The sequence below is a fragment of the Ovis aries genome, chromosome 3 (assembly GCF_016772045.2).
Source record: "Ovis aries strain OAR_USU_Benz2616 breed Rambouillet chromosome 3, ARS-UI_Ramb_v3.0, whole genome shotgun sequence".
Classification (NCBI taxonomy): domain Eukaryota; kingdom Metazoa; phylum Chordata; class Mammalia; order Artiodactyla; family Bovidae; genus Ovis; species Ovis aries.
In genome coordinates, this window is record NC_056056.1 from 149,972,288 (window position 1) to 149,984,951 (window position 12,664).

General features: G+C 40.7%; 1 protein-coding gene across 7 annotated transcripts in view; it reads right to left on the reverse strand.

The window, feature by feature from the left end:
* RAB3IP (RAB3A interacting protein) overlaps positions 1–12,664 on the reverse strand; it is a 66,508-nt gene that overhangs the window by 34,725 nt on the left and 19,119 nt on the right. For all 7 annotated transcript variants that reach the window (XR_009599924.1, XR_009599925.1, XM_060412805.1 and 4 more), the window contains 2 exons: positions 1,688–1,963; positions 604–862 (listed from right to left, as the gene is read on the reverse strand). Coding sequence is in view for 5 of the 7 variants with exons in the window: in XM_060412805.1 (XP_060268788.1) it covers positions 604–862; positions 1,688–1,938 (510 nt within the window). In the remaining 2 variants the exon portion in view is untranslated. The remainder of the gene's footprint in view (positions 1–603; positions 863–1,687; positions 1,964–12,664) is intronic.

The following is a 12,664-nucleotide window of genomic DNA, read 5'->3' on the forward strand; positions in this document are numbered from 1 at the left end:
AGACTAGATTGTTGATTTGAAACTTTTCCTTTTCTCTAATGTATAAATACTTAGCGCTACAAATGTCCCTTTAAAGTTTAATTACAGACTCAGAAAAAGAAAGAAATTTAGTCACAAATTTGGGAATATCAGAAATGTAAAAGATGAGCAAGTGAGAAATAGAACAAATTATGAAAAAAGACAAATCTCCAAGTTAAGATACAGAAAACATTCAAATTTAGCTGAATTATTACTAAAACTATTCCTCAAAATATAATGACTTGGATCTAATGGCTTCAAGTAAATAATCACAAAATCAACCACGTGTAGAGAGGAAAAAAATCCACACACAGAATGTAGCTCCCCAAATCTGCACTACAGAAAATGCAAGAGAAGGAAAGGGGGGAAAAAGAATTAGAGTCTCTTTTCTTCCATTCGTATTCTTGGATGAGCTTCTTTACTATTGAGACCAGTTCCCAGATTCCTAAATGCTGCCCAACAGCAACTGAGACTGCGCATATGCAAAGGAAAAGTGTAGAACTATAATTTCACTTGAGTTGCCCCCATGGACAAATATTCATTTTCAATGTAACATATAGAAGAATAAAATATATTTTTGCTTACCCTCTGAGCTTTTGCAAGTTCTTCTTTTAATCTTTCATAGCCCTTTTCTCTAACTTCCAAAACAGATGGGCTTCGTAAGCGGGACAGACTATCAGTACTCAACCCAAAAATATCATCACTGCCATCACAAGCTTCTGTTATAGTAGCACCCTGTAAAAACTCCCTCTCTGCACTACAGTTGTCCTTTCTTGTAGTTAGTTTAAGTAACCCAGCTGTGACTCCAGAGGTAGAACAAGGTGCTGGATCTGTACCATGGACGCTGTAAAGGAGAGTTCAAACAAACATCAGCAAGTGCTCAAGTATTAACTGGCATAAACACACATGCCTGTAACTCCATTATCCAATTTGTTCACCACCAGAACTAATTAATAGTATGTCCAGACCCAAAGCAACAACATTTCAAGTCCTTCATAGCCATCATAGCCACAGAGAATATTTTCATCATGCCAGAAAGTTCTATTCGATAGTGAAACTCTAGAACAGGGGTCTGCAAACTAAATGCAGAATCAATCCAGCCTGCCACCTGTTCCCTGAAGGCCCACAAGCCAAAACTGATTTTTACATTTTCAAATGCTTGAAAATAATCAAAATAGTAATATTTTGTGGCTCAAGAAAATTATATAAAATCCAAAATTCAAGGTTCACATACAAAGTTTTACTGGCGCTTATCCATTTACATACTGCCTATGACTACTTTTGGAGAAGGAAATGGCAACCCACTCCAGTATTCTTGCCTGGAAAATCCCATGGATGGAGGAGCCTGGCAGGCTACAGTCCACAAGGTTTCAAAGAGTCGGACACGACTGAGCGACTTCACTTTTATGACTACTTTTACACCTTAGTAGTCATGTCCAGCAGTCAAAACAGAGACTGTGTAGCCCACAAAGCCTAAAATATTTGCTATTTGGCCCTTTACATAAAAAGTCTGCGACCCCTGCTCTTAATCATTAACATGTATTACTCTTCATAAACAACCTTATATTATTCAAATTTTCTAAAATAATAAAACTTAAAATAAGTTAACCAAGCAAAATTCATTTGTTTAATACAATGCTCTAAAACAAGCATCTTGATTCTCTCCTACCTGCCACTGGATATTTCAGCACAATTTAAACGTCTTGGGGAGGAATACACAGGTTGTGTAGGAAGGTCAGAAACATCTAAGGCATTAGCCTGGATAGGGGTGGAGCACAAAGCTGAAGGATGCGGCCGGTAGATGACGCTAGGTGAGGTAGTCTGCTCTTGAGTTCCTGGTTCATACACAGCAAGGAGGTCTGGAGAAGTAGGTGAAGCAAGGTTCACTTCATGGAAGCCTTCCAAGGGGTCATTAGCCATAGCAAAAGCCTCATCATAGAACCACCTACATTAAAAAGCAGAAAAATATTTTGAGATACTGACATTTAAAATTAAAGTAAGATGTATATTTATAGAATGTGTTTAACAATCCATTATAAAATATAAAATTAAACAGGAAAAAAACTACAGTGATTTAAAATTTAATAAGTGACCTCAGAGTATAAATACTATAAAAGGAAAATGATCTGATTCAAAATAAACTTGAAAGTGATGGATAACACTGTTACAGTAAGTAATTTAATAAGTAACAATGAGGAATGAATAAAAATTTGCTTGATATTAACTTTGCTATCATATGTGTCTTTGGTTAGAAAAAGAAGCAGCAGTAAAGACAGACAGATACACACACTCGGAGTAAGAGAGATGAGGTTCAATGAACTATTCTGTTCCGCTTCAAAGAAAGTCACACGTGACTGGATGACTCAGTGTTTTCTCTTCTTTTATTCTGAAATAATTTCAGATTTACAAAAAGTTGCAGATATATATATATATATATTTCACCCACATTATGAAACTGTTAACATTTTAGAACCATTTGAGAATAGATTTTACACATGATAAGCATTACCTCTTAACATCTCAGTGTCTATATCCTAAGTAACACATCACCAAAATCAAGATGTCATTAACACTAATCACTATTACCATCTAAACAACAGGCCCCAATCAAAGTTCACTGATTATCCTAATAATGTTCCCAATAGGCCCAGGATAATGCATTACATTTCTCTAAGCCTTAAATCTGAGGGCTGAGAGGAGATACTCCATGTTCAAGGTCAGGAGGGGCGGCGGTGAGGAGATACCCCTCATCCAAGATAAGAGAAACCCAAGTAAGACGGTAGGTGTTGCAAGAGGGCATCAGAGGGCAGACACACTGAAACCACACTCACAGAAAACTAGTTAATCTAATCACACCAGGACCACAGCCTTGTCAAAATCAATGAAACTAAGCCATGCCCTGTGGGGCCACCCAACGGGCAGGTCATGGTGCAGAAGTCTGAGAATGTGGTCCACTGGAGAAGGGAAAGGCAAACCACTTCAGTATTCTTGCCTTGAGAACTCCATGAACAGTATAAAAAGGCAAAATGATACAATACTGAAAGAGGAACTCCCCAGGTCAGCAGGTCCCCAATATGCTGCTGTAGACAAATGGAGAAATAACTCCAGAAAGAATGAAGGGATGGAGCCAAAGAAAAAACAATACCCAGCTGTGGATGTGACTGGTGATAGAAGCAAGGTCTGATGCTGTAAAGAGCAACAATACCCAGCTGTGGATGTGACTGGTGATAGAAGCAAGGTCTGATGCTGTAAAGAGCAATACTGCATAGGAACCTGGAATGTTAGGTCCATGAATCAAGGCAAATTGGAAGTGGTCAAACAGGAGATGGCAAGAGTGAACATCAACATTCTAGGAATCAGCGAACTAAAATGGACTGGACTGGGTGAATTTAACTCAGATGACCATTATATCTACTACCGTGGGCAGGAATCCCTTAGAAGAAATGGAGTAGCCATCATGGTCAACAAAAGAGTCTGAAATGCAGTACTTGGATACAATCTCAAAAACGAATGATCTCTGTTCATTTCCAAGGCAAACCATTCAATATCACAGGAATCCAAGTCTATGCCCCAACCAGTAACATTGAAGAAGCTGAAGTTGAACCATTCTATGAAGACCTACAAGACCTTTTAGAACTAACACCCACAAAAGATGTCCTTTTCATTGTAAGGGAGTAGAATGCAAAAGTAGGAAGTCAAGAAACACCTGGAGTAACAGGCAAATTTGGCCTTGGAATATAGAATGAAGCAGGGCAAAGGCTAATAGAATTTTGCGAAGAGAATGCACTGGTCATAGCAAACACCCTCTTCCAACAACACAAGAGAAGACTCTACATGTGGACATCACCAGACGGTCAACAGCGAAATCAGACTGATTATATTCTTTGCAGCCAAAGATGGAGAAGCTCTATACAGTCAGCAAAAACAAGACAAGGGGCTGACTGTGGCTCAGAACATGAACTCCTTATGGACAAATTCAGACTTAAATTGACGAAAGTAGGGAAAACCACTAAACCATTCAGGTATGACCTAAATCAAATCCCTTATGACTATACAGTGGAAGTGAGAAATAGATTTCAGGGGCTAGATCCGATAGACAGAGCGCCTAATGAACTATGGACTGAGGTTCGTGACATTGTACAGGAGACAGGGATCAAGACCATCTCCAAGAAAAAGAAATGCAAAAAAGCAAAATGGCTCTCTGAGGAGGCCTTACAAATAGCTGTGAAAAGAAGAGAAGTGAAAAGCAAAGGAGAAAAGGAAAGACATAAGCATCTGAATGCAGAGTTCCAAAGAATAGCAAGAAAAGATAAGAAAGCCTTCATCAGCAATCAATGCAAAGAAATAGAGGAAAACAACAGAATGGGAAACACTAGCGATCTCTTCAAAAAAATCAGACATACCAAGGGAATATTTCATGCAAAGATGGGCTCGACAAAGGACAGAAATGGTAAGGACTGAACAGAAGCAGAAGATATTAAGAAATGGCAAGAATACACAGAAGAACTGTACAAAAAAGATCTTCATGACCAAGATAATCATGACAGTGTGATCACTTGCCTAGAGCCAGACATCCTGGCATGTGAAGTCAAGTGGGCCTTAGAAAGCATCACTACGAACAAAGCTAGTGGAGGTGATGGAATTCCAGTTGAGCTATTTCAAAGCCTCAAAGATGATGCTGTGAAAGTGCTGCACTAAATATCCCAGCAAATTTGGAAAACTCAGCAGTGGCAGCAGGACCCGAAAAGGTCAGTTTTCATTCCAATCCCAAAGAAAGGCAATGCCAAAGAATGCTCAAACTACCGCACAATTGCACTTATTTCACATGCTAGTAAAGTCATGCTTAAAGTTCTCCAAGCCAGGCTTCAGCAGTACGTGAACCGTGAACTTCCTGATGTTCAAGCTGGTTTTAGAAAAGACAGAGGAACCAGAGATCAAATTGCCAACATCTGATGGATCATGGAAAAAGGAAGAGAGTTCCAGAAAAACATCTATCTCTGCTTTATTGACTATGCCAAAGCCTTTGACTGTGTGGATCACAATAAGCTGTGGAAAATTCTGAAAGAGATGAGAATACAAGACCATCTGACCTGCCTCTTGAGAATCCTGTATGCAGGTCAGGAAGCAACAGTCAGAACTGGACATGGAACAACAGACTGGTTTCAAATAGGAAAAGGAGTATGTCAAGGCTGTATATTGTCATCCCGCTTATTTAACTTATATGCAGAGTACATCATGAGAAACGCTGGGCTGGAAGAAGCATAAGCTGGAATCAAGACTGCTGGGAGAAATATCAATAACCTCAGATACGCAGATGACACCACCCTTATGGCAGAAAGTGATGAGGAACTAAAGAGCCTCTTGATGAAAGTGAAAGAGGAGAGATAAAAGTTGGCTTAAAGCTCAACATTCAAAAAATGAAGATCATGGCACCTGGTCCCATCACTTCATTGGAAATAGATGGGGAAACAGTGGAAGCAGTGACAGACTTTTATCTTTTTGGGCTTCAAAATCACTGCAGATGGTGACTGCAGCCATGAAATTAAAAGCTTACTCCTTGGAAGAAAAGTTATGACCAACCTAGACAGCATATTGAGAAGCAGAGACATTACTCTGCCAACTAAGGTCCGTCTAGTCAGAGCTATGGTTTTTCCAGTAGTCATGTATGGATGTGAGAGTTGGACTGTGAAGAAAGCTGAGTGCCGAAGAATTGATGCTTTTGAACTGTGGTGTTGGAGAAGACTCTTGGGAGGCCCTTGGACTGCAGGGAGATCCAACCAGTCCATTCTAAAGGAGATCAGCCCTGGGTGTTCTTTGGAAGGAATGATGCTAAAGCTGAAACTCGAGTACTTTGGCCACCTCATGCGAAGAGTTGACTCATTGGAAAAGACTCTGATGCTGGGAGGGTTTGGGGGCAGGAGGAGAAGGGGATGACAGAGGATGAAATGGCTGCATGGCATCACTGACTCGATGGACGTGAGTTTGAGTGAACTCCGGGAGATGGTGATGGACAGGGAGGCCTGGCGTGTTGCGATTCATGGGGTTGCAAAGAGTCGGAGTGACACAACTGAGTGACTGAACTGAATTGAAGCCTTAAATATCCCTCTAATGGGATGAGAATAAGGATAATAATACTCCCTTCATTAGGCTGCAGTGAGAATTGAGGAAGAAAACCCACATAAAGTATTTAGTAATGTACTATGCATCTGGCACAGAGTACAACTCAATAAATATGTTATCAGTCAGCCATTAACAGTAATATGCATGCTTCAGTTTCTCCATAAGTAAAAAATATTTCATAAACTACACAACTATATAACAAAATTTACATGAAAACTAAAAAGTGTACCACTCAAGTTTTTCACTTGAAAAATATAAAGAAATCTTATAAACTTTTATTGATTTCCCACTGTCTAAAGAACAAATTCTGAACTTGTTATTCTGAAAATCAAGGTCTTCTACATCACCTCAATCTCTCTTCTCAATTGTTTCTTTATTACAACAGTACTTTGATAATCATGACTAACACCTTCCCCAAACTCGAAAAAATCCCAAACACAAGCACTACTACAGCACATAATTTCATAATAAAATACAAAAAAAAAATTATTAAACTGAAAAATTTTACTCTCTCATATTCTTAATAAAAAAGTGTTAAAAAAAATAAGACAAGTAGGGAACAACAAGGCCACAGTAAAGCTGGGAAGGAAGGGAATTGACAAAATATTTCAGTCAGTTCAGTTCAGAAGCTCAGTCGTGTCCAACTCTTTGTGACCCCATCAACTGTAGCACGCCAGGCCTCCCTGTCCATCACCATCTCCCGGAGTTTACCTAGACTCATGTCCATTGAGTCGGTGATGCCATCCAACCATCTCATCCTCTGTCATCCCCTTCTCCTCCTGCCTTCAATCTTACCCAACTTCAGGATCCTTTCAAATGAGTCAGCTCTCCACATCAGGTGGCCAAAATATTGGAGTTTCAGCTTCAACAACAGTCCTTCCAATGAACACCCAGAACTGATCTCCTTTAGGATGGACTGGTTCGATCTCCTTGCAGTCCAAGAGACTTTCAAGAGTCTTCTCCAACACCACAGTTCAAAAGCATCAATTCTTCGGCGCTCAGCTTTCTTCACAGTCCAACTCTCACATCCATACATGACCACAGGAAAAACCATAACCTTGACTAAACGGACCTTTGTTGGCAAAGTAATGTCTCTGCTTTTCAATATGTTATCTAGGTTGGTCATAAGTTTTCTTCCAAGGAGTAAGCGTCTTTTAATTTCATGGCTGCAGTCACCACCTACAGTGATTTTGGAGCCCAAAAAGATAAAGTCTGACACTGTTTCCACTGCTTCCCCATCTATTTCCCATGAAGAGATGGGACCAGATGCCATGATCTTCGTCTTCTGAATGTTGAACTTTAAGCCAACTTTTTCACAAAATATTTATACACTCTCAAAATTACATGTAATCTGTAATCAGGCCTTCAAAGACATACAGTCAGCCCTCCATATCCAGGGATTCCACACCCTCAGGTAGAAAAAATTCAGAATAAAGATTCCAGAAAGTTCCAAAAAATAAACTTGAATTTGCCACACACTGGCAACTATTTACACAGAATTTACACTGTATTAGTTATTATAGGATTATAAACAATGATTTTAAGTATATGGGAGGATGTGCATAGGATACATGTTGATACCGTGTTATTTTATATAAGGGACTTGAGCACCCGGGAATTCTGATATGGGGTGGGAGTGAGTCTTTAAACCAACGCCCTGTGGGTGGTATTCAGGGACAACTGTATATGGACAATCAAAACTCTCACTATTAAATCTGCAAATACCAAATTTCAAATCCAATGAATGTTTTCTTTATTGTAGTAAACAGTAATTTCAGTCCTTAAAATGAAACTAAACTTTGCTCATTTACCCAAAATATTCACTATGCCAAAAGGAAGATCACATCAACAAGGCCTTTAAAGTATTTAACATTCAATTTTAATTTATTACCTTTCCCTAAAATAGTATTTTTCATTCTTTGTTCATAATACACACACATACAGCAAAGCAAACATCTAAACCTGAATATTTCTTTTTCACATGAATATAGTTTATCAGTCAATTCACTCGACATGAGAAATGAGGTTTTCATTAAACACTGACATTTTATCAGGAACCATGATACTTTTTCTTTGATCTCATGTACTCCTAATTCACCTCTGTATACATGAGAGGTTCACTGAATCATTGTGGGAATGCATTTGCATTTCTGGAAATGTAAAATGGCACAAACACTATGGAGGAAAACTTGACAATGTCCACAAAATGACACAGTCACTGAATCTATGACTCAGCATGCCTACTTGACAGGGCTTTATCCCAATATAAATGGGCAAAATAAAAAAGAAGATACATTCATAAGGCCAATGGCACTAGCAGAAGACTGACTAAATGAACCAACACAGGTACATCCTCATCATGAAGCACTATATAGCTACAAAAATAAATGTGTGATACCTACGTACTGCTGTGAAGGAAACCTGAGAATACACTGACATTAAAAAACAAGCAGTATATAATAAGCTACCTTTTATATAAGAAAGGAAATGTACAAATTTATATGTATATAATTATATATATTTCTATGTACTTATATTTTAGAAATAGAAGGATATTCCAAAAATTAATTTTTAAAAAAGTTATCTTTAGGAAAAGGGCAAGAACAGGAAGAGGAGACAGGCATAAAACCTAGACTTTTCCAAATGTACCCTACTTTGTAGATATGAATTTGAACTTGGAACCATGTACATAAGGCAAAATTAGATTTTTTTTTTAATCTTTAAGAATAGAAGATGAATCTAGCTCCCTTTGCTACTTTATAACATTGAGAAGAACTATTTCAAATGACTTTAAAACACAGTAATAAAACTGTATATCCCAGTGGCATATATTCTAAGAACAAAAGGAAATTTTAAAAAATAATACACTATTCTCTGTAATCGTATTAGTAATGTTGATACTGCTATTCTGAAACTATTGTATAAGATTAAACTATCATTCAGAACTAAAATTTTCAGCATATGAGAAAAGAAACACAAATACAAAATCAAAGAATTTAAAACTCTGAAGTCCTAAATTTGAATGAGAAATACCAGGAACATCTCTTCTATTTATAAAAATGCCTACCTTTATCCACTGAAAAGGTATAAGAGCAGTAACCAAGTCAGGAGCAATGTGTACCTCTTATGCCCAAAGCAGTATCATATCCTACCAAAAAAAGAACAATGGCAACTCTGTGGACTTCCCTGGTGGCTCAGAGGTTAAAGCGTCTGCCTGGAATGCAGGAGACCAGGGTTCGATCCCTGGGTCGGGAATATCCCCTGGAGAAGGAAATGGCAACCCACTCCAGTACTCTTGCCTGGAGAATCCCATGGAGGGAGGAGCCTGGTAGGCTACAGTCCATGGGGTTGCAAAGAGTCGGACATGACTGAGTGACTTCACTCACTCACTCAGGCCTGGGGCAGTAATATACAAAAGGATCTTGGAACATATTGTTTTACCAAGAAGCAAGAAAGCTATCAAAGACTACCGGAGAGGTATCAAAAGGACTCCGACTAACCAAAGATGGGACAACCTGAACATCAAAAAGGACAATCTCTGTTAAGAACAAACAAACAAAGGGGAAAGAAGACAAGATGTTGGAGGAATAGGACAGGGGGACCACTTCCTCCCCCACAAATGCATCAAAAGAACATTTAAACGCTGAGTAAATTCCACAAAACAACTTCTGAACGCCGGCAGAGGACATCAGCCACCCAGAAAAGCGCGCATTGTCTTCGAAAGGAGGTAGGAAAAAATATAAAAGACAAAAGAGGTAGGGACAGAGCTCCGTCCCGGGAAGGGAGTCTTAAAAACAGCGAAGTTTTCAAACACCAGGAAACACTCTCACTGCCGAGTCTGTGGCGAGCCTTGGAAGCACAGAAGGCAACATAACAGGGAGGAAAAATAAATAAGTAATTAAAACCCACAGATCTCGAGCCCAACAGTAACTCCCCCAGCAGAGAAGCAGCGCAGACGCCTGCACCTGCCACTAGCAAGCGGGGGCTGGGCAGGGAGGCGTGGGCTGCATTGCTTAGAGAAAGGATCTGGCCTGAATGTCCCGAGGGCAATCTGAGCAAACTAACTTGGGCTAGCAAACCAGACTGTGGGACAGCTACCATGCGAAAAGCCCAAAGACACCGCCAGGCCCGGAGCACAGAACAAAGGACTGAACAGAACTAGCCGGCTGCAGACCATCCCCCTCCAGTGACAGGCAGCCAGAGCTGGAAGGGGGCAATCACAGCCCCAGAGAGACATTATCTACCAAACTACAAACAGGCTTCTTTGCTAACTAAGACTTTTTGGGGTTCTGGACAGTCAACATCCGCCTGAGAAGGTGCACCAGTTGTACACCCAGAAAACCAAGCGGCAGGGATGGGGGAGGCGATAAGTTGCAGCGACCGCGCTCACCAAACACCCCATCACCTGAGCTGCTCAGACCTGGGAAGGGCACAAAACGCAGACCCAACCGAGTCTGCGCCTCTGAGGACTATGCGAGCGCCTGAACCTGAGCAGCTTAGACCTGGGAGATGTATGCAGCCCAGGGCCGGCCTTGGACGGTTTCCGGCAGGGCAACCTAGAGCCTGAGCAGTGTGGGTAGGGAGGGTACACGCACCGTGAGCGGGGGCAGGCCCAGTGTGGCTGAGGCACTGCGAGCACATGCCAGTGTTATTTGTTAGCAGCGTCCCTCCCTCCCCACAGCGCAACTGAACAAGTGAACCTAAAAAAGGGGTCCACCACCGCCCCCTTTGTGTCAGGGCGGAAATCAGACACTGAAGAGATCAGCAAACAGAAGATGCTAAAACAGAGGGACCCGCCTTGGAAGTCACAGGTGCAACAGATTAAACCCCTGTCATTAGTACCGACTACATAGGAAGGGGCCTATAGATCTTGAGAAATATAAGCCAGACCAAGGAACTATCCAAAAATGAACTGACCCCACAATACCAACAACAACACCAGAGAAAGTCTTGGATATATTTTTACTATTTTTATGATCATTCTTTTTTTTAAATTTTAAGTCCTCTATTACTCCTTCAATTTTAACTTTTATAACCTACTATTACTTTGCAAAAAAAAAAGACCCTATTTTTTAAAAGCAAACTTCATATGTATATATTTTATAATTTTTGTGACTGTTTTTTTTTTCTTTTCTCTTTTTTTCTTCTTTTCTTTAATATTGTATTTTTGAAATTCCAAACTTTGGAAGGAATGATGCTAAAGCTGAAGCTCCAGTACTTGGGCCACCTCATGCAAAGAGCTGACTCACTGGAAAAGACTCTGATGCTGGGAGGGATTGGGGGCAGGAGGAGAAGGGGACAACAGAGGATGAGATGGCCGGATGGCATCACAGACTCGATGGACGTGAGTCTGAGTGAACTCCGGGAGTTGGTGATGGACAGGGAGGCCTGGCGTGCTGCAACTCATGGGGTCGCAGAGTCGGACACGACTGAGCAACTGAACTGAACTCTAGATTTTTAATCTTTGCTTTTTGGTATTTGTTATCAATTTTGTGCCTTTAAGAACCCAATCTTCAGTACCCATTTTTACTTGGGAGCGAGATTACTGGCTTGACTGCTCTCTCCCTCTTTGGACTCTCCTTTTTTTCCACCAGGTCGCCTCTGTCTCCTCCCTACCCTCTCTCTTCTCGACCCAACTCTGTGAATCTCTGTGTGTTCCAGACAGTGGAGAACACTTAGGGAACTGATTACTGGCTGGATCTGTCTCTCTCCTTTTGATTCCTCCCTTTTATCCCCCTAGCCACCTCTGTCTCCTTCCTCCCTCTTCTCTTCTCTGTATAACTCCATGAACATCTCTGAGAGGTCCAGTTGTGGAGTGTACATAAGGAAGTGATTACTGGCTAGCATGCTCTCTCCTCTATTGATTCCACTGCATCTCATTCGGGTCACCTCTAACTCCCTCCTCCCTCTTCTCCTCTCCTTGTAACTCTGTGAACCTCTCTAGTATCCCTCACTGTGGAGAAACTTTTCATCTTTAACCTAGATGTTTTATCATCAGTGCTGTATAGAAGAAGTCTTGAGACTACTGTAAAAATAAGACTGAAAACCAGAAGCAGGAGGTTTAAGTCCAAACCCTGAGAACACCAGAGAACTCCTGACTCCAGGGAACATTAATTGACAGGAGCTCATCAAACGCCTCCATACCTACACTGAAACCAAGGGCCAACAAGTTCCAGAAGAAGACATACCACGCAAATTCTCCAGGAACACAGGAACACAGCCCTGAGCTTCAATATACAGGCTGCCCAAAGTTACTCCAAAACCACTGACATCTCATAACTCATTACGGGACCCTTCATTGCACTCCAGAGAGGAGAAATCCAGCTCCACCCACCAGAACACTGACACAAGCTTCTCTAACCAGGAAACTTTGACAAGCCACTGATACAACCGCACCCACAGCGAGGAATCTCCACAACAAAGAGAATGCCACAAACAGCCAGAATACAAAAAGGACACCCCAAACGCAGCAATATAAACAAGATGAAGAGACAGAGGAATACCCAGCAGGTAAAGGAACAAGATA